Here is a 25,796-nt window from a genome sequence, read left to right as displayed (position 1 = left end):
TAAATCATTTAATCCTCACAAAACGGACATTTCCTTATAAGTAAGGTGTGATTATTGTCATTCCCATTTTATACAGAAAAAAACGAATGCACAAAGAGGTGAAATAACCTGACCAGGATCGCACAGCTGGGATTTGAATCCAGGCAGACTGGTTCCAGAGCCCAGTGCTCTTCTCCCTATGCTATCTACGGCCGCTCCATTGAGGAAGAATTAACGAATCTGTCATTACCCTTCAAGTCTTTCTTTCATATATATATATAAAACCCATATACACCTAGAATGGCACTACTCTTGCTTATGGGTAAAACTCAAATTAAAACTATTCTTAGATATTTAAACAATTCCATTAATCCCATTATTTTAATGGGTAAAAATAAGGCTGAGTTAAGGATGAGAACTTGTGTGTTCCAATAAACGTTTATTAACAAAAACAGGCAGCTGGTCCACCAAAGTTTGCCAACCCCCTTCGTCACCCACGGACTTACTATATACAGAAAATAATTTAAAAAAAAAAAAAAAAAAAACCCACTAGAGGCTGAGACAATCATAGAAGACTGAATGTTAGATTTTTAGAAGTAGAGAATATGATTTTAGAAACCAAAACACAAACAAAAAATTGTTGTCTTAGAAAAAGGAACAGAAACTTCAAAGGTTATGAGAATTAAGCTGGCATCTGAAACACGAACATGTCAGTGCAAGACTTAATAAATCTGCCATCATGTGAATAGGAACCAAAGCTGCCTTGGGGTCCTTCCCCTGTCCCCCTACCAAGCAAAGTTTAGAAAACAAGTCAACAACAAGAGGCAGAGCTGAGTAGCATTATGTCCACTTAAAATCTTTTATCCACATCTTTCTTTGCCTATATACTATAATATAAACTATCCTGTTATCACTGCCAGAAATTTTTCAAACACTGTACTTTTAAGTAGTGAAACTAGCTATTACACTATATTCTTACCTTAAAATTACAGCTAGCAGTTTAGAAAGCGTAAATCTATCTCCACTGTTACTTGGAAACAATGCAGCAAGGATTAAGGTAAAAAGTCCTACAGGGAGAAGAGAATGAAAAAAGTGCATTAGCTTAAATACTATTAAAACTATTTACCACCTAACTTTTAAACTATGTCTTGTTATTTATTTTAAAATAACTAAGACTACAGTTAGCTAGGTTGAAATTTTGAAAGATTATGAAAACAACTTCTAAACTAAACTATGCTTATTTCAACAATACAGATCAAGTATAATTCTATTTATTTTAAACTAATAAGTGAATTAAATGTAGCACTGAGTGACATTCCGACCTCATCGAAATCTAGCCTGAGTGCTACAGTTATTTTTACAGCTTCAAAAATACTTTTTATCCTCCGGATTTGGAAAGTGATTCAATTTTAAAAATAAAACACCTTTCATAGGGTAAATTATAGTTCTGAAATAAGCAATTATATTTAGCCGCAGGGTCTAGAAAAACATCTTCAGAAAGGGTATGTGAAAAGAAAGACAAGTGGAATACAAGAGCCACCCTATAAAATTTTAATATATTGTTGTATAAGAAATACTGTAATGTATTTGCAGGAATATAAATAACATAGGCCATGGCATGAAACTATAAACATTACGCAGCAGTGATAATACACTAATGTACTAATAATTTATAGCAAGACAAATACGTGTGCGTGTATCAAAAATGAACTTCAGTTTGTAATATAGGTTTCTGAAGAAAAATTTCTTACCAGAAGTTGAAGACAAAATATTAACTATAGCAACTTGTGTGTCTGAAAGTGCTTCTTGATATGACAAATTCGCCAAAAAGAACTGAAGAAAAAGGAAACAAGTGAAACCTAATGAATGACATATTTGTTATTACAATTTACAGTCCCCCTTTTTTTCTCCCTCTATACTCTGGTACCATGAGAGGTTTTAAAAGTTACTTTGTATTGAAAAATTACTGGCCCCCCATAAAGTACCAAATAATTTATAAAAAGGCTTTGCTACCCAATTTCCCTCTAAAAAATTAACAATAATAGTTGATTAAAAATTAGCGTTCAGGTTTTTTTTTTTTAATGTGGGTAAAATCAATTATCAAATCAACATTAAAACTTGCTTTATCCAAGCACAGCTAGCATTCTATTAAGTTTACCTAAATGAAATTTAAATTTCAGATAAAGCTTAAACATTGAAACATGCCTTATATAACGTACAGATGACTACAGCATGATGAGGAATCTATTAAACAAGATGATGTCTCTGGGGATGGACAGAAAGATACTATTTAACTAGATCGAGACATAAAAGGCTATATAGCCACTTTGGAAATTCAGAAATGTTCTATACAAATTCTAATTTACTAATTGTGATTGTTTCTCTAACACTCAGTTTGGAGACATAAATCAAAGAGTTTCCATGACTTGGACACAGTGAAGGAAGTTTTTCTCCTATGAGGATTTTTTTTTCCTTCTGTTTCTTCTCTTCTTCTCATCTAGGCTAGGATATTCTTTATTACCAACCCTGTGACTGCCTTGATTTATGGAATAAGAAATAAGACTTCCTTTTGAAGAAGTCTGATGTGTGTGTATGTGTCCAGAATTCATTTATTTTCACTGTTACAGGGTACTCTAATGCATATTACCACAGCTCATTCATTTTTCTGTTGATGGATACTTACTATTTCAAACAATGCTATCAACATTCTAGTATATACCTCTTGGTACATATGCGCATGAGTGTTATTAAAGGATATACAAAGAAATGGACTGCTGGGTCATAAGAATGTACATCCTCAACTTTACTAGATAATGTCAAACTGTTTTCCAAAGAGGCTGTAATAATTGATGCTCTCACCCAGTAGAATAAAAGAATTGCTGTTAATTTACATCCTTGAACAATCTGGTTTTTGGTGAACTGTACAAAAGAGAAGCAATCAAAGTAAATTGACTGCTAGTCTTTTTCTGGAATTTCTGATACTTACACAGATTGATGGGATAATCATATTCTACTAAAGAATGACTGGTCTCTATTAAAGAGAAGGACATCTCTTGATCACTCTCAGAACTTATAGTTAAGTAGTAGTATAAATTATTAGCATTTAAATTTCAAAGGAGCAACATAGCTACACAATCTTAGAGCATTATTAAAAGCTACAGATCCCTGAGAGCTAGCCGTCTCCATTCCATCTGTTCTGTACCCAAGATGTGATTCTGACTGTATCTGTAGTCCTGACTTCCTATATAATTTCACTTCCTTATCTAAATAGAGGAGGAGCGCTGGTGCCACAGTGGTTAAGGGCTCAGCTGCTAACCAAAAGGTTGGTGGTTCGAATCCACCAGCCACTCCATGGGAGAAAGATGTGGCAGCCTGCTTCTGTAAGGATTACAGCCTTGGAAACCCTATGGGGCAGCTGTACCTTGCCCTATAGGGTCTCTATGAGTCAGAATTGACTCGATGGCAATGGATTTGAGTTTTTTTGTTTGTTTTATCTAAATAAGAAAATGAGGCAGCAATTGACAAGATGGGCAACAGCAAACATATACAGCTATAGGAGCCAGAAGCTGCCTGTGGATTAAGTGCTAGAAAAGCAGCAGAAGATTCTGCCCTTAATTATCTTTTGGGGATTTTCTGCAAGAACAGATAACTTGTATAGGGTAATAATTAGCTTTCTTGATCCACTTCCCTTAGGATACTGTGCTCATTTGCAAACAATCTCACTGGTCACTCTAATGCAAGATAAAGAAATAAAAGCAGATTACTTAGATGGCAGGCATTCAAAGACCATAATAGTTCATGATGAGCTATGAACTCTTTCCAGAAAGACCTTCCTCATTCTCCCCATCTCCCAAAACTCTATTCTCTGGCTCTCTCCAACCCAAGGTACCCTCATCACAAAAGATCATAATTATCTTTCAATAAAAAATTACCCTTATAATGTTTTCCTTCATTCTTCCAGAGTTGAAGACAACCACTTAATAATAATTAGTTTATCTCTAGCAAGTAATTTACATAATATTTCATGAGTGGTAATTAATTTTAAAATTATCGTAAAAGGTATTCTTGGTAAAGCCCGTATCACCTATATTTTATAGGAAAAAAAAAATTAACAACGTAAGCCTTGAGAGAGACAAACTACATTCAAGGAAGACTGGTAAGTATAGTAATCTTTAACTCCTTTTGACCTGCACTACCCAATATATTAGCCACTAGCCACAGATGGCTACTGAGCAACTGAAATGTGGCTAGCCCAAACTGAAATTTGTTAAGTGTAAAATATATACTAGATTTCACAGATTTTAGCACTAAAAAAAAAAAAACGTAAACTCTCACATCAGTAGTTTTTATATTGATAACATTAGCATACACGTATTTTACATATAGTGAGTGGGTGAGTGGGTTAGTAAAATATAGCATTAAAATTAACAATCTGTTTCTTTTTACTTTTTTTTTAAAGACGGCTACTAAAAAACTTAAAAATACACACATGGCTTGCGTTTGAGGCTCACGTTATATTTCTATTGAACAGCACTGCTCTAGACCTTACCTAGGATTTTACTATTAAGTTAGGTTTCTAAAAGCTATATACCTGGACTATATTACTTTGACTTCCCATAGAAATGCCTCTACTACAGACTAACATAGCTTTCTGCTCTCAGAACTTACTTAACATTGATTAAAAAAAAAAGACTATTATCAGCACACATTTCTAAACCTAATATACAGAATAGTGTCTTATTACGTAAGAAACTACGTAATACATTTCTCTTAGAGTTCTGAGTTAGGAAAATGTTTGCTTTATCCAATGAAGTGAGATATTTCCTTTTAATAGACAATAATCTGTATAATTTCTTTTTGCCTTGCTTGTCAACGTGCCTGGAGGTGCGGTGTGTGCTCACCTGAGTAGCTTTCTTCCTTTAAACTGAATTCTTGATATAATCATTCCCTTCCACAGCCAGCTCCCTCCCTAACCCATTAACCCTTTCAATTTGGCTCTCATCTTTTCGCCTTTAACTTCTAGTGTATAGGTGTTTTTTATTACCGGCCATCTCAAATCTCTTTTGAAAATTCGGTAGCATGTAATTATTTTTTTCAGTCCTGCCTGACACTAATTTAAAACAATCAGAAATCACAATTAATAGTATAATCCCAATATATGAGCCTTTATTTTTATTACATATGTAATTATCATATTAAAACTCCTAGAGGTTTCTTTTGATTCGTACAGAATATACTAATCAGTTACTACAAAAATAGAGACTATTCAGGCAGGGGATGGAGAAAAATGAGCTATGTAATGAGCATAGGAAGCAAAACTGTGAAGCTGAAAAACCTTGTAATAAAGGTAATAAAAATGACACTGTATTGTCTAGTGTTTTAACAACATCAGAATAAATTTGCATCTTAAAGGTTCATATTAAGCAACCCTGGATTAGGTTAAGGAAACTTGGTGGTGCAGTGGTTAAAGCACTCAGCTGCTAACTGAAAGGTCAACAGTTTGAACCCACCAGCTGCTCCATAGGAGAAAGATGTGGCAGTCTGCTTTCGTAAAGATTTACAGCCTTGGAAACCCCAGGGGGCAGTTCTCTGTCCTACAGGGTCATTATGAGTCAGAATCGACTCCACGGCAATGGGTTTGGTTTGCTGGGATTAGGTTACTTCCAATGAAAGCACTGAAATTCATTTTTTAAATTCTAAACTTCAGAGTTTTCACTAACTCAGAGAAGTCTCTAATCCCAATTCAGACGCAAATAGTAATGCTTTATTTACTATATATATCATTATTCTATGTGAGATCTTAAGCACATCCTTCAGTTTCTATATTAAAAGTGAATTCTATAGATATGTTTACTAAAATAATATTTGACCACATTTACATGACTTAAACACAAACTGCAAAAAAAAAAAAAATCAATAAATATAGTAAACTCTTATTTGGGTTATTACTAGCTCTTGTATACACTGTAGTGTAAAATGACTCTATTCATAATACTGACTCTGAGTCAATGCAAAATTCTGAAGAACTTCCCAAATTACATATATTTATATATATACAGATAGTCCATTCCAGCAACTCTGTCCTAAGTTGGTTCTGCCATAAGTCAAATACCTTGTTTTCTTTTTTAAGTTTTCATTATTATTGCCTTTCATTTTCAGTATCTTTATAAATCCAATCTTTATTTGTCTTTGAGGGATTGGAAACATTACATATAAACTTACAGATATGATGACATCAGGAAATTATGCACTGCAATACCATATGTAGTACATATTACTAACGATAAGATGTACCCAAAACCCCCCAAAACAGACGATTTAAGTGCAGTTCGTCATTAACTTGAATAGATTGTATAAGTCGGGGACTACGTGTGTGTGTATAGTTTTAATATTATAGGATTTATTGAGCTCTAATTCTCTGAAGTATAACAAGTATTTATTAACTTTGATACTCTAATTCCCCAACGGTGAGTTTAAAGTCATGATTAAAAAACCTAATAATCTTACACTTCAACACTATACTGTTGGTATGTACTACTGTCTTAAATTCAAGTCCCAAACACATAATAAAGAGAAGACCTACCACAAAGCAAAAAAAAAAGCTTATTTTTGCTACTTGAGTTGCATTAAGTTTCCCCACAGTTTTTAGTATGGACTCTTGTTCTTTCACAGCAGGATATGACATGCGTGACAACTTAGCTTCCAATGCATGGCTTGATGGGAGCTGTCGAATCTCCATAATATTACTGAACCTTACACGAGACTTTTTGGGAGCTTAAAAGAAAAAAGTATAGAATAAAATCATTAAATATTTTCCCTTGTGATCAACAAAAGTCACAATTTTTAATTTACTGATAAGAGCATATTACTTAATCGATCTATGAGCAGACTTAGAGAATCAAAGAAACCCAGAGTTATATTCTTAAGCGGAAGCTTTGTCCACTCAAAAGAATTAACAGTAAAAATGGTTTCATTTATAAAAATGTTTTAAAGTTTTAAAATCAGATCAATATTAAAACAAGGTTTCTGCAATTGTATACATGCACAATCGACTGATTTAGGATTCTAAGAGGTTACTACTTTAGCATTTATAGTAAAATCTTATCTGAGTTTTCCTCGTGGATAGCTAATTTATGAGAATTACTTTCCTGGGCAAGCATGCAGAACGTTCCTCCATAAGTCCATTCCTTGAAAGGGAATATTATAGGCAGACTGTGCCTTATGTTGAAGCTGGCATTCTTTACTAAATTCACAGAACCAACAAAACTACTGTAATTTGCTATCAGAGTCTTTCAGGGGCATGGTTGAAGGGAATAAAGTTTATGTAAAAACAAAAACAAGATGAAACCCTAGAGACTTCTGGTATTTGAAAATTATTCCCTGTTGAATCAATAAAAAAATGACTATCTAAACCCAGTCAAGCTTCGAGAAGGCTGTAGGCCCAGTCAACACCACGTGGAACTTAGCTTCCAATGCTAAGAACTGCTAGATGAACCCATTCAACCCACAGAAGCACTACATTTTGGGATTGCATAAATGAAGATAAAATTTCCACTCATTCTAAGTTATGATATCCTAAATTTTTCTTACTTTTTTCAGTATCAATATTTGTGCTGTCAGGTTTTTCACTTGGAAGATCATGAAATTTCACAGGAACATACAGAGGTTCACTCTGGAATGTAACAGATACAGACACAAATATAAACAGCAACTAAAACAGCTGGTATACTGGCTAAAATTTAAATGGATGGAAGACACAGATACCACCCAAAAAACAGGTTTGCCACCATGTATATAAAGCATAAATTTCCCAAAACACATTTTCAAAGCTTAAAAAGAAAATTCAATTGATCTGCACAAGTACAATGACAGAAAAGAATCAGTTTAAAGGTTAGTAATTTAATAGAAAAGCATTGTCACATTATAATATTTAACTGTCAGAAAAACAGACGTCTCAGCTAACAGATTATTTCCCATCTCTTTTCATTTATTCTTTTAACAAATACATAGTGAGTCCCTACTCTGTCAGGCAATGTACTAGGCCTTGGAGATAAAAGAGTGTGAAAGACGAAGTGTCTGTGCTGAACGACTGTGTACTCTGAAGGAGGAGGCGGACAATGAACGGTAGGACACGACAGGTATTTATATTTGCCTAATTGTTTCCTCATTACTTAAGATTCAACTAAAACCAAAAATTCCTTAAAACCTTTATAGGATTAACAGATTAAAAAGAAAAAAAAAAAAACCTACCACTTATCAGCTCTTACTGTGTACAAGGGACAAAGTCCTATATAGTTAATCATATATTTCTTATTAGCCCTCAACTAAAACCAAAAATTCCTTAAAATCTTCACAGGATTAATAGATTTAAAAAAAAAAAAAAAAAGCAGCAGCAGCTACCACTTATCAGCTCTTAATCTATGTACCAGGTACAAAGTCCTAAGTAGTTAAACATGTATTTCTTATTAGTCCTCACAACAACTTTATCAAATAGGTATTTTAAAAGAACTTTTCCAGAAGCTGAGATAGAAAATAACCAAGTGATAGATACACGAATTAAAGCCAGGTTTGTCTGTCCATGCTTTAAAGCACTATATTTGTAGGTGTGTCTAAAGTCATTAACTGTTTTTGCAAATGTTCTTCGGATGATCTATATTTAAGGCACAACTTTTCAACTAGGCTATTTCTTGAATTAACAAAAAATGCTTTTTATTTCTTTGATTTCTCCTGACATAGAACTCTGCCAATGTAAAAAACTCAGTAAATTAAGAGACTACACAATTTGGAAACAGATAAGTCTGTTGTACTGAACTCTTCATTGTAGCATTTGGCCTAGAGCAATTTGATATATGCATCTGATAATTGCAAGAGATAGCAGAAGAGTAGTTATAAGAGTAGGCTGCCATCTCAACTATGCCTTCTACATTAACAGAGACAAGTGATATTAAACTATCTTGTCAACCCTTCAGATCCCAGAGCAAAGAAATGGCTTTTTTTCTAAGCTTCATAAACTCTTCACAGTACCTAGAAACCTATCCTGCATGCCACTGTAGTTCTAAAATAACCAGATAAATAAACAAAAAGCTGGACTGTCAATAAGGTCTCCAGGTCAGTGTTTCAGAAATTGGTATTAAATTTTAAAGTAAATTTGAAACTATTCTCAGACAGAATGCCAAGTTTGGAAAGCTGTATTGTCAATAATACATTTTAAAGATGTGTACTAGGGATGGTATAAAAGGAAGAGATTTTTACATACTATCTGTGATGATTAATGTTATGTATCATTTTGGCTAGGCTATGGTTTGGCAGACACTATGTAATTACCTTCCATTTTGTGATGATGTGAGCAGCCTATCAGTAGAAAGGGAAGTTTCCCTGGGGGTGTGGCCTGCCTCCAGTATATAAACGGATGTTCTGGCAAAGCTCTTTCTCAACTCTGTGGTCTTCTGGTCTGACCTCCAGTTCTTGGGACATAAGCCTGCAGAAGTCTCTAGCCTGCCGCCTGACCTGCAGATTTTTAGATCTGCCAACCCCCGCAACCCTGTGATTCAGCAGAGGTCTCCAGCCTGCCTCCTGACCTGCAGATTTTGGTTTCGTCAGCCCCTACAACCACATGAGCCAGCAGAGGTCTTCAGCCTGTCACCTGACCCATGGATTTGGGACTTGCCAGCCCCCACAACTGCATGAGCCATTTTCTTTAAGTAAATTTCTCCCTATGTATATTTATATATGCTTCACTGGTTTTGCTCCTCTAGAGAACCCAGACTAAAATACTCTCTCTCCAAGTAGATTATAAATTCTTAAAATAAGTATGTTAATTACTTCATTTGCTAATTATCGGATAGTAATAAATGTTCTCACACTAGAACATAAGCTTTATTTCTACAGCCTAGAACAAGTACCTAGCAGATATTAGGTATTCTAAAAATATTTACAGAATAAATAAACAATCTGCTCATATATTCTCAGTGCCAAGCAAAAATACTTGTTTCTAAATGACAATAATAAAGAACATGAAGCGACAAAGTCGGTAAGAAACAAAATATTATCCTTTACTATTTCCATTCCTTAATTATCCTCCTCACCCCCCCACCCCCCGCAATACTGAGTAGCTTACCTCTAAAAAAAAATCAAACTTATTGCCGTCGAGTCGATTCCGACTCATAGTGACCCTACAGGACAGAGTAGAACTGCCCCACAGGGTTTCCAAGGAGCGCCTGGTGGATTCGAACTGCTGACCTTTTGGTTAGCAGCCGAACTCTTAACCACTACGCCACCAGGGTTTCCAGGTATTCCTAAGGAAAGAAAGTACCAAATTACAATTCTCATGGAGGGCAACCAATATTGAGCTCTATCTGCATCCTAATATAGCTGTGGTTCCATCTAAGCCATTTCAATCCTCCCTGCCATGGCTCAACTCTACCTGCTCCGTTCCTGATGTGAAAAGAAACACTTACCAAAGAACTATTCATAGTTGTATCTGTTGTGCAAGCAGCAAAGTAACCTTCAGCATCTGTAAACTAAATACAGAGATCGGGACATAAAATTCAGCTAAACTCATTTTATAAAGTAGTACTAGTCAGACACAGATCAAAAGAGTAGAACCAAAAATCCAGAAGAGACCTATAAGAGTATAAAGCCAAAAAAACTCATTGTCATCGAGTCGATTCCGACTCACAGCAAGCCTATAGGACAGAGCAGAACTTCCCCGTGGGTTTTCCAAGGCTGTAATCTTTATGGAAGCAGACTGCCACACCTTTCTCCTGCGGGGCGGCTGGTGGGTTCCAACTACCAACCTTTTGGTTAGCAGCTGAGCACTTGAGCACCACGAGAGCTATAACTATTATTAATACTAATGGCAGCTAATGACATGCCAAGTATTCAACCAGGTAAGGGAGATATTATCATCTTAACTTTACTGATGAGCGTGGGACAAAGAACTAGATTTGGACTTTTGTACTGGTTTCTAAAAACAGTCTGAACAATTAAGGTGTTCTTTGCTTCCCAAAATAGCCAGGCAAGTGGGGGCTACACAGGACCCACATCTGGCCAGCTAACTTCAGGAAGAAAGGGGGCATAATGGGGTCATGTGTATTCTGATTGGACTGATCATAACTATGTATTAAACCACAATCATGCATATTCATTGAGGTCCCAATGACTAGGGGACTCTGGACCTTGGAGGTCTCTCTTTGGGGCTCCCTGGATTGATGAGAACATTCACGCATGGAAGAGGGTGCAGCATGTCCCTGGGGACAATGAAAGCCTCGTGCTGGGACCTGTCCCAGACACTGCCAGATATGTCTCTTCAATTGTATACTTTCTGGTTATAATAAATGGGTAACTAAAACAAAACAAAAAACCTGTTGCCATTGAGTCAATTCCGACTCATAATGACCCAACGGGACAGAGTAGAACTGCCCCATAGGATTTCCAAGGAGCGGCTGGTGGATTCAAACTGTCAACCTTTTGGTTAACAGCCACAGTTCTTAACCACTGTGCCACCAGGGCCCCAAATGGGTAACTAAGTACAGGCAATGTCGTTGTCATTAGGTCCTGACTCACTGGGACCCTACAGGACAGTAGAACTGCCCCACAGAGTTTCCTAGGCTGTAACCTTTGCAGGAGCAGATCACCAGGTCTTTTCTCCCACGGAGCCGCTGGATGGTGAACCACCGACCTTTCGGTTAGCAGTTGAAGGCTTAACCATTGTACCACCAGGGTTCCTTAAGTATAGGTAATAGTCTCCGTGTATGCTGTGAGTAGTTAGAGAATGAACCCACAGAGGCTGGCAATACAGAGTCAATTTGTGTAGATCCTTCTCTAGGTGGCTGAGTGATAGAGAAAGGCTGCAGGGCAGTTGATGAAGGATAGAGTTCTTCTAATATGTAACCTAGTACCAGGGGACTAATGAGAGAGAGGGGAAGTCCGGCTGGTCTGAAGTACAGGAAGTTGTGCAGACTCCTAAGCCTATGGCTGCTCCCTGATGACCTGGCCCCGGGTGGCCAGGGATGTATTGACCTGGCTCAGGGATGGGGTCTGATCTAACTCTGGGTGGTTAAGATCTCAGAGAGAGTTTTTGTCACAGAAGTAGCTGGCGACGAGGAATGGAAACGTGGGAAGGTAAAGTATGAATGGAAATGCTGATCCATGCCACGCTGTTAGTGATAAAAGTGGGGTTTGCCCACCTTGCCCTTTTTATAGTGCAGCTGCAGTTTGAAGTGTCATCCTTGCAATGAGGAAATTGAGACTTAAAGGTCTAATTTAAGGAGCAGAGCCATGATTAAAACCCAAGTTAGTCGAAGTTCAAAGCTTATGCCCTTTTCATTAAACAACTGTAACATTTCAGATTAGTAGAGAAAGAACGGGTAGGTTGCTAAGAAAGGCAAACAACATCTAGGATTATATGAAAATAGTTCTGATCTCAAGAACCCCCTGAATGGATCTCAAGGACTAGATCACCTTTTGAGAACCACTGTGCTGTGCTGTACAAACAAGATTTCATTTAATATCCACAGTTATCCTATCATTATCCCTGCTCTACAAAGAAACTAAGGTCTACAGAGGTTAAATAACTTGCTCAAAGTCATAAAATAGGCAAATGACATTGCAAAATTGAAACACCAGAGCCCATGCTCATATCAAAACAAAAACAAAAACAAACCCGTTGCCTTCGAGTTGATTCCGACTCATAGCAAGACCCTATAAGACAGAGTAGAACTGTCCCATAAGGTTTCCAAGGAGCAGGCGGTGGATTCAAACTGCTGACCTTTTGGTCAGCAGCTGAGCTCTTAACCACTGTACAAGCAGGGCTCATAAAGAACCGTTATAAAGGCAGTTAAAAAAAAAAAATGGAGTCCATGTAGAAAAATGGACAAGACATAAACAGACAACTCACAAAATAATTCCACTGGCCAACAAATATATTAAAAAGTAAACAGAAGCTGTCACAAGAATAGATATATGCCTGCCCATGTTCACTGCAGCATTATTCACAACAGCAAAAAGATGGAAAAAAACCTAAGAGCCCATCAACAAATGAATGGATAAACAAATTATGGTATATTCACACAACGGAATACTACGCAACAATAAAGAACAACGATGAATCTGTGAAACATCTCACAACATGGATGAATCTGGAGAGCATTATGCTGAGTGAAATAGGTCAATCACAAAATGACAAATATTGTATGAGACCACTATTATAGAAACCCAAGAAAAGGTTTACACACACAAAAAAACAATCTTTGATGGTTATGAGGGGTGAGAATCACTAACTTGAGAGGAGACATGTCAAGTTTCGTGAAGGGAAAGACAACACACAATATAGGGGAAGTCAGCACAACTTGACCTAAGCAAAGTCATAGACGCTTCCTAGATACATCCAAACACCTCGAGGGACTGAGTTACTGGGGCTGAGGGCTGGGGATCACGGTCTCTAGGTCAACTGGCATAACATAGTTCATAAAGAAAATGTTCTACATCCTACTTTGGTGAGTAGCATCCAGGGTCTTAAAAGCTTGTGAGTGGCCATCTAAGATACATCTACTGGTCCCAGCACATTCAGAGCAAAGGAGAATGAAGAAAATCAAAGACACAAGGAAAATATTAGTCTAAAGGACTAAGGGACCACATGAACCACAGCCTCTACCAGCCTGAGCCCAGAAGACCTAGATGGTGCCTGGCTACCACCACTGACCGCTCTGATAGGGATCATAATACAGGGTCCCAGAAAGAGCAGAAGAAAAATGTAGAACAAAATTCAAATTCACGGAAAAAGACCAGACTTACTGCTCTGATGGTGACTGGAGGAACCCTCGACACTATGGCCCCTGGACACCCTGCTAACTGAGAACTGAAGCCACTCCCGAAGTCTACCTTTCAGCCAAAGATTAGACAAGCCTATAAAACAAACAATAACACATGCGAGGAACGTGCTTCTCAGTTCAATTAAGTATACAAGACCAAATGGGCAACACCTGCCCAAAAGCAAAGATGAGAAGACAGGAAGGGACAGGAAAACTGGACGAATGAACAGAGGGAACCCGGGGTGTAAAGGGAAAGGGGGAGGGTGCTGACATATTGCAGGGATTGCATCCAATGTCACAAAACAATTAGTGTGTAAATTTTTGAATGAGAACCTAATTTGCACTGTAAACTTTCACCTTAAGCACAATAAAATTTTAAAAAAAAAAGCAACACTTTCCTGCACACATCCAAACACTTTTAGGAAAAGAGTAGCTGGGGCTAGGGAAAAAAAAGAAAGAAAAAAAAAAACACTTAAACATTAAAAAATTTATATAAAAAGTTTTTCATGCTATACTATTAATAAGCCAAAAAAGCAGGTTATAAAACAGTACAAAATAGTACAGTTGCATTTCTATTAAAACTAAAATACAAATGAAAATATAAATGAAAGAAATATAAATGAAAGAAAAAGAATGGTCTTTGAATCATAAGAATTACAAGGGGTTGTCTTCTTTTTTGTTAGTACGCATTTTCTAAATTTTCTACTGTAAAAATGGTGTGGTGGGGGTGTCTGACTTCCTCTAACTTCACAAGGGGGAGAGCGAATCACCATCAGCATTAGCCCAAAACTGATTTCTATGAGGCAGAGGTCAGACATACCTCCTCTTTCCAGCCTTTTTACCAATTCTGACACCAGCCATCCCTCCTATGGCACCCTATACTTCTATGTTGGGTTCAATAATTCATTGCAATGGCCACACAGAACTCATAAGCAATACTCATGCTTTATACGGTTTATTAGGGAAATAATACAACTCAGGATGAGGAACAACTCAGGATACAGTTCTTCCGTCAGGATAGCTTCTTGGCCATGCTCTTAGGAAGGCCTCTCCCTGGCCCTCAACCTCTAGGTCCTTGGGCCCTCAGATCGCTTGGGCTGACCCAGCCTCTGCCCTGCTTGGACAAATGTTACAAAGCCCTTTAGCTCTACCAACAAGTGCCCAGAGGCACTCTACTATGCCAGTAAGCCTCAGCCCGAAGGCATTTAGCTCTCTAGCTGGGTGCGTTGGCAAGCCTAGCGAACAAGTGCCTGGAGGTGCCCCACTCTCCCAGCAAGCCTCCTGCCTGAAGGCCCTCAGCTCTCTTGCTCTGTGGGTTAGTGAGTCTACTGCACTGTCTCCTGCCAGTCTCCTGGTTTTGCTGCTGCCAGTTCTCTGCTGCACTTGTTTGCCACTGCTTCTCACCATCTTGTGCCATCTCCAGTGTTACAGTTCTCTCTCTCTGTCTCCTGGGTCTAGGAGGTTCTCAGAGCACGGACCAAAGCATGTGCTCCACTCTAGGCTCTTCTTCTTGGTGGTACTGAGCTCCCCCATCTGCTCTGGAATTGGCTCTCTTTTAAGCCTAGCAGGATGGCAAAACTGACCAATCCCCTCATTAGGGTTTCATACACCTTATTTGTGTGGTCTCACCATCACCAGGGTGCCATGCACCTTATTTGCATTATTAAGCTGTCCAATCCCCTTGGCGGGCCACAAGCACCTTATCTGCATAGTTCCACCCAATCATTTGATGGAAATTATAAAACCATGGGAAGAAAAGCCATATAAAAGCAATCCATCACACTGCATCTACAATGTGCATGTATTAATACACATATAACGTATTCCTACATGAAATACTACAATATACATGCATTTCTGTTATGTACATGTACTACTCCTATAAAGTAAAATGTACATATTTATATTTTTCCTAAGTTAAATTTGTGTGTGCGCCTGAGTGTACGTTTCTAGGCTTCGCCTCATACACAGTTATTGAAAAGTCCCCAATGAAACTCTAATGAGTATATGCGTACACTCCTCAGGAATATACTCATTAGCTAAGGCAAGAAATACTACTTAAACCTCCCAAAAATAGTACACATAAAAGAATTAACATGTGACACTTTTTAGTTTTCATTCTCAAAAATTCAAAGTTTCTACTTCTATAAGGAAGATATAACACTATGTAAATTACTACTTCTTTTGATACTGTGAATCAGTAGGTTATGTTACCTCAGTGAAAGAATGTAATCTGATTATCCATACATCTGAAACATACCCTGAAAATATGCTATTTTCATTTTAGTATTTATCAACTTTTCAACTAATTAGATGATACTCATCCATTCTTCCAATGATTAAAGATTCCAGATATTCTGATTCCTTACTTGTCATCATCCTCTCCACATTAACTGATTTGGGCTAGTGCAGCAATTCTTAACAAAGCAGAGGATGTGATGGGGTAAAGGGAAGAAAGTGATTACGTACCTTTGATTTCTCGTAAGATATTCTGATAACAAGTTGATCAGAAGGATAAATTTAAAAACTTACATTAAAGTAGGTGTTTCTTCTATCATACTACATCATTCACTTAACTGAACTTACATCTGACTGTCCTTAAAGAAACTAATACATCTTTAAACTTTGAAAAAATACATTCCTTCCCCATCAAACACTAAAAACAATTAAAAAAAAACTTACAAAGGCAGCATGCTTTCCTTGAAATCTTCTTGTACACTGCTGTCTCCACGGCTTCCAAATAATAAAGCCCAAGAGGTATAGAACAAACATGGATGTTTTTGCAAAGGTGCTGAAGAACGGTTTGTTGTACTGAGTAAAAACATACTGTAGAGGAAAAAGTTATACAGACAACTATGAGATGACTTTAAATCTTATTACTCATCTCCAAAATATAAGGCCATTATGTGATTTCTTTTTTTAACTCCTTAAGAAGTTCATTCGGAAGAGCAAGATCAAAAGGGATTGTAAAAAAAATTTAGATTCACTTCTGAATACTTATTTGTCTTGCATATAAAGGATAATATCCCCAAACAAAACAACAACAACCTGCAAAAAAATTTTTGTTCAGCATTCACTGAAAACCTACTATGCAATGGGACCTGTGCTGGGGGCTAAAGCAGAGTAAGATAGGCTTTCCTGTCCTTGAGGAGCTTATAGTCTAGCAGAGGAGACGTGTATGATAAGAATACAATACAACGTGCTGAATACCATAACCAGGACATAAGGGTGTCATGGCAGCATCAAAGGTTGACAGATTAATTTGAAGGTTATGGAAAAGTTTCCCAAGAGAGGCAATTCTTGAGCTGTGTCTGAAGGGCTGAATAAGAATTAGCCCAAAACCAAAAACCCATTGCCGTTGAGTCGATTCCGACTCATAGCAACCTATAGGACAGAGTAACTGCCCTATAAGGTTTCCAAGGCTGCAAATCTTTGCAGAAGCAGACTGCCACATCTTTCTCCCACGGAGCAGGCTGGCGGGTCGAACCACCGACCTTCTAATTAGCAGCCAAGCATTTTAATCACTGTGCCACCAGGGCTCCTAGAATTAGCCCAAGCAGAGGAAACAGCATTAAAAGAAAAAGGAATAAAATCACAAAAGAGAATACTGTGTGAAGAAAATCACATGTAGTTTAAAGTTATTAGGAAGTTATATAAAAACCTATAATGGAAATGTCAGCATAAACTCATGATCTTTTGGTCTTCTTGAAAAAAAGAAATCCTAGTTATGGGCACTGAAAGGCCTAGAAAAAATGACAACCCAAGAGGAATGAGCTCCTCTAGGATCTAGATGGAGTTCCTAGATGGTGCAAAGGGTTAAGTGCTCAGCTGCCAACCAAACGGTTAGAGGTACCTTGGAAGAAAGGCCTGGCAATCTACTTCTGAAAAATTAGCCATTGAACACCCTAAGGAACACAATTCTCCGCTGACACAGATGAGGTTGCCATGAGTTGGAATTAACTCATTGGCAACAGGTTTGGTCTTTTTATAGGGATCATTAACTATACAGAATAGGGTAATTACATAAGTAGAAAGAAAAACCAGCTTGTGAACTCAAAATACTCCATTACTATCAATATGTCATCAATAAAGACAAAATAAAATTTAACTAAAAGGCAATCATTGTATAATGTGCACATCACAATAATGTTTGAGTCAGCAAACATATAAATGTACATGCATCCATTCATGTGCTCAATAGTGACCTGTCATGAAAACTGTGATCACTTTTCTCATCTTTCATTGTCCAAAAACAGTCTTGCTTTCTACTAAATGGTGACAAATTGTTTTGTATCCTGGATGGCTGTTCCACTAAAAGTAACATGTATAGAGAAAAGGACTGAATTTTAAAAAGGTCAGTAGAAAACACCTTCAAATATTAAGAAAATATATATACATAGTCTATTTCTAAGTACTCTTCCTAAGAGATACATAAAAACCCTACAAAACAACAAAAAGAGTATCCTTTCAGTTTCGACTTGAATTGACACTAATTAAATGCCGAAGAAAACATAAAGAGTTCAACAACATTCAAAATACTGCCTTTCCTAAGTATGAAACATAGTAATGGCTAGAGATACTACAGGTTAACAGTAATCTTATTACTATAATGTAACATCATTCCTAGAAAAGAATTACATACCGAAGTAAGTTCAGAGGAAGCCACCCATATCACATCAACAAGTAGGAGAATAACAATCCCAAGAGCCATTCGCCTGCGCTGAGTGAAACCACTGCTCTGGGAATTCATTCGGTTCATGATAAATACACACACCATTTGTAGTCTGTTTTTAGAAAATACAGATCACATTAGAGATGATTTTGGACAAATAACCTTACAAAAAGGAGGTAATTAGTGTAACAGAAACAAATAGCATTTATTATGAAAACCACATAGTAAATGAAAGACGTGGTAGTTACCTGATTTTAAGGGCTTTTCTGAGGTCTTCAAAAGTAATGCCTGAAAACTTGGCAGATGTGAGTCTAAAAGGAGGTGAAGAACTGAGAACACCTAAAAATAACAAAATGGTGCTTATGAAAACATGCAAATGAGAAAAAAAAACTCTAAAATGTATTAAATATAATTGGACCCTTTTCTGTAGACTTTCATGCTATCTATCCACTGCATACTTCAGATTATGGTCTGAAAAGTACTCGGCACAGTCGAAAAAGCAAGCGTGAACATACAGCATATTTAAGAATAGTTTACTACTGGAAAGTAGCTTCTCCGAATTTCAAAAATACATAACACCCATTTGCCTCTCCCTCCAGAGGTATCCACCCTAGAGACAGTGTCTAGACAGGCGCCTACTTCTAAAACTGCCTTTTCTGTCCCTGATCTCCTCGAGTGGAATTTGGTTATTTGAGATGAAGTGATTTGTTGTGGTTCTTGGGGCATCTTTCCAATCACCTCACATGGTAAAGGAAAACGATCCTCCACGCTTCCCCAACCACCCCTGTCACTGCATCTAGTTATTTTAGATCAAAACAGTAACTCACGAGGAGTGAGGAGATCAAACAGCTGTTAAAGGGACTCCTCTTGTATTGGGGCGGGAGAGGCGGTTAAAAAAAAAAAAAGTTAAAAGACGCCTTTTCAAACAGGGTCGGCGACCTCCACAGAGACGACAGTACTACTCACTAGCAGCTTCCTCGATGTCCGAGTCTGGACCGGTCTAGGGTGCCCCTGTCAGCCTCCCCCTCACTCCGCCCCTAGAGACTGTCCCCATTTCGGTCAGGGCACTTTGGCTGCCACCAAGGGCTGGAGGTAGGGCTGTGCGCGGGCACTCAGCCCCGGTTTTGGTTCCGGTTGATTCTGGGTCCCCCCGCCTGCCTACCTGGCCTTCCTACCCCGCGATGTCGTCGTGGCGGCACCATGAGCAGAACCGGCCCGGCCCCACCGCCGCCCAGCGCCACGGCCGCGGCCTCACAGATCCGTCGCCGCGCCCGGCATTGCGGCGTGCTGGAGGCCGAGCCCCTGAAGCCGAGATGCCCCTTGGAGCTAGGCCGCTGACGCCACCCGGCTCCACTCGGCCCAGGAGGGCCGGGAGCGGGCGAGGCGAAGCAACCGCGCAGGCAGCGATGGCCGCCGAAACCCGGAGCTCGACCCTCACACCGGCCCCGCCTCCGGCCGGCCGGGCCCGGGGCCCCGCCTCACGACCTGACGCCAGCCCCGCGCCGATTACGCCACGGCCGCGCGACGGCGGACAGAGCAAGGATGCGTTTCCAGGGCGACGTGGTGGCCCGGAGCGGGGGAGGAACTGTGCCGCGGGGGAGGAGCGGGAGATAGGAGGAAGGGCAGCAACGCGAAATAGGCGAAGACGAGGGAAACAGGCGTGGGTGCCTGCTGCAGAAGGAAGGATGAGGGAGGTGTCCAAGCCACCAGACGGCCCTGCCCTGAAATGAAAGTTGCCAAGTCCATTTCTTACAAAGGTTAGCCACCGAAACTTTCGATGTCCCTTTTTCCAGGAGAGGACCGAAAAGCCAAGTGGCTTGGGAGTACTTTTGCTTCCTGAGCCTTTTGCTTGTAAACTACATATTTTGCAAGTTACAGGCAGTGAGTTGAGGCAAGCTACCTCTTGTCCTAGGTTTTCGCATCTAAGAAATAAGTGTGATAGCTCCTACCTCATCTGGTATTTTGTGTGTATACCAGGATTACATGAGTTCACAAATGTGAAGGGTTTAGATCAGTTCATGGCACATAATAAAAACTACATAAGCGTTAGCAATTATTAAGTTGCATAGATCTTTCTTAAATATCTTTCTGAATATTCCATAAGAAAAAAAGCCTGGCCAACATCCTGATTTTATTTAGAAAACAAAAACGATACTAAATGGTTCTGTGATAGGAGTTGTCGATCACCAGTGCATTTTTAACATCTTGATCAGATAGAGTGAAAAAATTAAATTTTATTTCTGTAATAGTGCATCCTTCAGTTTTTTCTTTTAAGCCTTGTAATATATTTATTGGGCTCCTTGAGTGGTGCCAATGGTTAACCCACTGGACTGTTAACCAAAAGGCTGGAGTTTCAAGTAAACCCAGAGGCACCTTGGAAGAAAGTCCTGGCAATCTACTTCCGAAAAATCAGCCATTAAAATCCGTAAGGAGCACAGTTCTACTCTAACACACATGAGGTCACCAGAAGTCAGAGTCGACTCAGGAATAACTGGTAATATATTTATTAATTTTAAATAAATATTTATTATTGTTCATACATCTGTAAGTTGGCTGAGGGTTGGTCAGCTAGGCTAGGCTCAGATGGGTGGCTCTGCCTCACGCTAGACAGCCTGCTTGGCTTGGCTCCTCCCTGAGATTTGGGCTCAGATCTGCTCTATCTGTGTTCATTCTGGAACCCAGGATGAAGGGGTGGCAGCTATCCAGGGGAAACTTGATGGAAACTTAATTTAACTTAAAAAATAAGTTCATTTTAGGAAAAAATATTTTGAAATAATAGGCTACGAGTAATGAAGATATGGCCACAATCAGGAAGGTGGCATCTTTAGGTGATATTGTCTACAGTTAGGGACATGATTTGACTACCCTGAAAGAGTCAAGTCCACTTCGGATGAGATTGTCTCCTCCCCTTGTTTGTGCCTCTGTAGCACGGCCGACACGGCGCCAGGGTTCACAGCTTGTTTCCAGATGAAGCAGCCACTAAGTGTTGGCCTTGGAAACCCCGAGAGTCAGCAGATATGGGACCTGGTCTTGGGTGGCTTTGGGCAGCTCACTTTATCTCTCTGAGCTAAACATCGGTTGCCTTGAAGGAGACTGTGATGATTCTTTTTGCTTCATGAATAATTGAAATGCCACCAAAACTCTCAGCATTAACATAAACCGATTGGGAGCCTTTATTTCACAGCCCACTTGATGGGGCGGGGGAAGGGAACTGAAAAGAAGCCGTTCCTGAGGCTGTTTAGGGTTTACCCTGAAGCTTACTCACTCCTCCTAGAGCTATGGCATCTGCTTAGTGATAAAAGTCCCTTCCCTTTTAAATCTTCTCATTTCACTGGAATTGAATACATATTCTAATGATTAATAAAACGATACCAATGACCATGTTTTGTATTGATCTAGTCAGTTTCTAATAAAGTGTTCACTAGCATCAAGCACCTCTAAATAAAACATTCAGAACTCTATCATGCAGAGTAGAAAAACCTTAACCATCTATTTGAAATAGCTACTTAGGGGAAATGTGGTTACAGACATTAATCAAATTATTCCAAAACAAGCTTTATTCTTTTATTTCTTTTAATAACATTTTTTAGTTTTTGAGTTAATAATATGCTTAAGAATTTTTTAGGGTACATTTATGATGTATGCACTGAAAAACCAATAACAATACAAATATCAGGATCTAAAAGGAAAACTGGTTCTAATTCTTAATCTGACTACAATTTGTTATCTAATCTTGAAGATTATCCTACTATCTACTCACTACTATGCCTCAATACTGTTATCTGTTTCTTAAGTAAAATAATGCAAATGATAGTACTTTGTAGTATGTAAGTGTAAGGTACCATTATTACCAACTATCTCCAGAGCTTCTGCTGAAGGACCATGCTGTATTATTGTTGTCAGTCAACAAAAGAATTCTAGGCAGACTTGTCTTCAGTTGGCCAGGTAGCTGTCTTCCAAATTTCTTGACATAGAGGAGTGAGTGCTTCCAGCATTGCATCCCTTTGTTGAAGCATCTTAGTTGGTATTCCATCAATTCCTGGACACGTCTTTTTCACCAGTGCCTTCAGTGCCACTTGGACTTCTTCCTTCAGTACTGTCAGTTCTTGATCACATGATGCCTCCTGAAATGGTTGAATGTCGACCAATTCTTTTTGGTATAGTAACTCTGTGTATTCTTTCCATCTTCTTTTGATGCTTCATATGTCAATTTTTTGTCCATAGAATCTTTCCATATTGCAACTCAAGTCTTGAATTTTTTCTTCAGTTCCTTCAGCTTGAGAAATGCCAAGCGTGTTCTTCCCTTTTGGTTTCCTAGCTCCAGGTCTTTGCACATTTTATTATAATACTTTACTTTGTCTTCTCGAGCCGCCCTTTGAAATCTTCTGTTTATCTCTTCTATTCATCATTTCTTCCATTCACTTTATCTACTCTACATCCTAGATCAAGTTTCAGGGTCTCTTCTGACATCCACTTGGGTTTCTTTTTCCTTTTCTGTCTTTTTAATGATCTTTTGCTTTCTTCACGTATGATGTCCTTGATGTCATCCCTCAGCTCGTCTGGTATTCAGTCATTAGTGTTCAATGCATCCAGTTTATTCTTGAGATGGTCTCTAAATTTGGGTGGGATATACTCAAAGTCGTACTTTGGCTCTCATGGACTTGTTTTAATTTTCTAACCAACTGAAAGAGATCCATATATGTGCCTGCGGTGCAGTGAATTACTTATATGGCCCTTCTAGCCATAGTCTTATAACGCCCACCAAAAGACTGGGTGGAACTATGCAAATAAGGTGCTTTTGGCCCACCAAGGGGATTGGATAGCTTGCTAATAATACAAATAAGGTGCATGGCACCCTTGTGGTTGGGATTATGCAAATAAGGTTACAGAACCCTAACAAGGGGATTGGTTAGTTTTGCCATCCAGCTAGGTTTAAAAGAGAGCCAATTCCAAAGCAGAGGGGTGAACCTCACTACCACCAAGAAAGAAGAGACTAAAGTGGAGCACGTCCTTTGGGGCTGGAGTCCCTGCATTGGGAACCTCCTAGCCAGGACACAAACAGCTGCAACACCAGAGATGGGGAGAGACGGGGAGAAGCAATGGCAGAGAAATGGCGGCAGCAGATGTACCAGAACCAGGAGACCAGTGGGAAATGGTACTGCGGGTTTCTTGGCCCACAGAGCGGTAAAGCTGAGCACCTTCAGGCAGGAGGCTTGCCAGCAGAGTGGGGTGCATCCGGGCACTTTGTGGAGCTAGGCTGGCTAACCCATGGAGCTAGAGAGCTGAGTGCCTTCAGGCCGAGGCTTACTGGTGGTGTAGGATACCTCTGGGCACTTTTCAGGAGAGCTAAAGAGCTTTCTAACACTTGCCTGAGCAGGGCAGAGGCCGGGCTGGCCCAAGAGGCCTGAGGGCCAGGGGAGGCCTGACTGAAGAACTATATCCTGAGTCCCTCCTGAACCTGAATTGTAGTGTGTTACTCTCCTAATAAACTCCATAATCGTAAACATTGTCTATGAGTTCTGTGTGGCCATTACAATGAATTATTGAACCTATCAGAGAAGTAAAGAGTGCCAAGGGAAGGATGGCTTGGTGTCAGAGTTGATAAAAAGGCTGGAGAGAGGAGGCATGTCTGACCTCTACCTCATAGGAATCAGCCTTGGGCTGTTGATTTTGATGCTTATTCCCCCTTGTGAAGTTAGAGGAGGTCAGACACTGCCACGCCATTTTTACAGTGCCCATTCCAAAGAAAGATGATCCAGCAGACTGCAGAAATTACCTAACAATATCATTAATATCGCATGCAAGTAAAATCTTGCTGAAGATAATTCAAAAACGGATGCAGCAGTACATAGGAAAGTGCCAGAAATTCAAGTAGATTCAGAAGAGTACACGGAACGAGGGATATCATTGCTGATGTCAGATGGATCTTGGCTGAAAGCAGAGAATACCAGAAATATGTTTACCTGTGTTTTATTGACCAGGCAAAGGCATCCGACGGAGTGGATTTTAACAAATTATGGCAACATTGTGAAGAATGGAAATTCCAGAACACTTAATTGTGCCCATGTGGGACCTATACATAGAACAAGAGGCAGTCGTTTGAACAGAGCAAGGAGATACTGCATGGTTTAAAATCAGAAAAGGTGTGCATCAGGGTTGTATCCTTTCACTATACGTATTCAATCTATATGCTGAGCAAAGAATCCCAGAAGCTGGACTATATAAAGAAGAACGAAGCATCAGGATTGGAGGAAGACTCATTAACAACCTGCAGTATGTAGATGACACAACCTTGCTTGCTGAAAGTGAAGAGGACTTGAAGAACTTTATAATGAAGATCAAAGACTACAGCCTTCAGTACAGATTATACTTCAACATAAAGAAAACAAAAATCCTTACACACACACACACACACACACACACACACACACACACACAAAACCAAACCCACTGCTGTTGAGTCGATTCCGACTCATAAGGACCCTATAGGACAGAGTAGAACTGCCCCATAAGGTTTCCAAGGCTGTAATGTTTAACATTTGTGGACATGTCATCAGGAGGGACCAGTCCCTGGAGAAGGACATCATGCTTGGTAAAGCAGAAGGCAGTGAAAAAGAGGAAGACCTTCAATGAGATAGATTGACACAGGGGCTGCAACGATGGGCCAATTATGAGGATGGTGCAGGACTGAGCAGTGTTTTGTTCTGTTGTATCTAGGGTTGCTATGAGTTGGAACTGACTTGATGGAACCTAACAACAACATATATATATATGTACATACATTTATAAAATATAAAAGACCTCTTGTGAATTTGAAGCTTCATTTTATGGTACAAATCATGTGCTTATAGTGGAAGTCATAAACTTGGGGGATGCTGAGAGATCTGAAATATTAAGGGTTTATTGTATACAATCAAGTCCTTGATTTCAAGGAGTTTATGGGCAGGCTGTAGAAGTAGGATACTAGCAGATTTGATGGAAGAGGCATCCCAAGGCAGTACTTGATTAATGGCCACTTGTTGCCATGCCCTTGAGAGGACGGACTAGAGTTCTGAGAACATGATCTCTTAAGGTAGATACAGATAAGAGAAAGCTTTAGAAAAGGTGGAATCTGAGCTTGATTTTAATCATGGATAGAGTTTTGGGGGAAAGAATGTTTCTCCCAAATGAGTAAAAGCATATGAGCAAGACAAAAGGCGTGTCCAGAAGCAAGTTATAGAACCAGTTTGGCAGAGCACAGCATTTATGTATGCCAACCCTGTGCCTCTGGCCAGCTGACTAGTCCCCTGCCAGCTGCGTGGGCCACGCCAGCTGGCTAGTGCACAGTAATGAGG

General features: G+C 39.2%; 1 protein-coding gene across 3 annotated transcripts in view; it reads right to left on the bottom strand.

Moving 5' to 3' along the window:
* Positions 1-19,883, bottom strand: part of SLC35F5 (solute carrier family 35 member F5) — a 48,448-nt gene extending 28,565 nt beyond the window's left edge. Inside the window, exons 1-9 of one of the 3 annotated variants that reach the window (XM_004375078.2) lie at positions 19,625-19,883; positions 18,711-18,801; positions 18,433-18,574; positions 16,473-16,616; positions 10,437-10,499; positions 7,570-7,651; positions 6,563-6,753; positions 1,731-1,812; positions 959-1,046 (exon numbers count right to left, since the gene is read on the bottom strand). In XM_004375078.2, the coding sequence (XP_004375135.1) occupies positions 959-1,046; positions 1,731-1,812; positions 6,563-6,753; positions 7,570-7,651; positions 10,437-10,499; positions 16,473-16,616; positions 18,433-18,574; positions 18,711-18,801; positions 19,625-19,664 (923 nt within the window). In that variant the 5' untranslated portion in view covers positions 19,665-19,883. Of the gene's footprint in view, positions 1-958; positions 1,047-1,730; positions 1,813-6,562; positions 6,754-7,569; positions 7,652-10,436; positions 10,500-16,472; positions 16,617-18,432; positions 18,575-18,710; positions 18,802-19,428; positions 19,509-19,624 lie in introns of those variants that run through there. The other 2 variants (XM_023730182.1, XM_023730181.1) reach the window with 2 other exon arrangements.
* Positions 19,884-25,796: the final 5,913 nt, after the last annotated feature.

This window comes from Trichechus manatus, unplaced genomic scaffold (assembly GCF_000243295.1).
Source record: "Trichechus manatus latirostris isolate Lorelei unplaced genomic scaffold, TriManLat1.0 scaffold00033, whole genome shotgun sequence".
Lineage (NCBI taxonomy): Eukaryota > Metazoa > Chordata > Mammalia > Sirenia > Trichechidae > Trichechus > Trichechus manatus.
The sequence above is the reverse complement of the archived record's forward strand: the minus strand, read 5'-3'. Positions and strand labels throughout refer to the sequence as shown.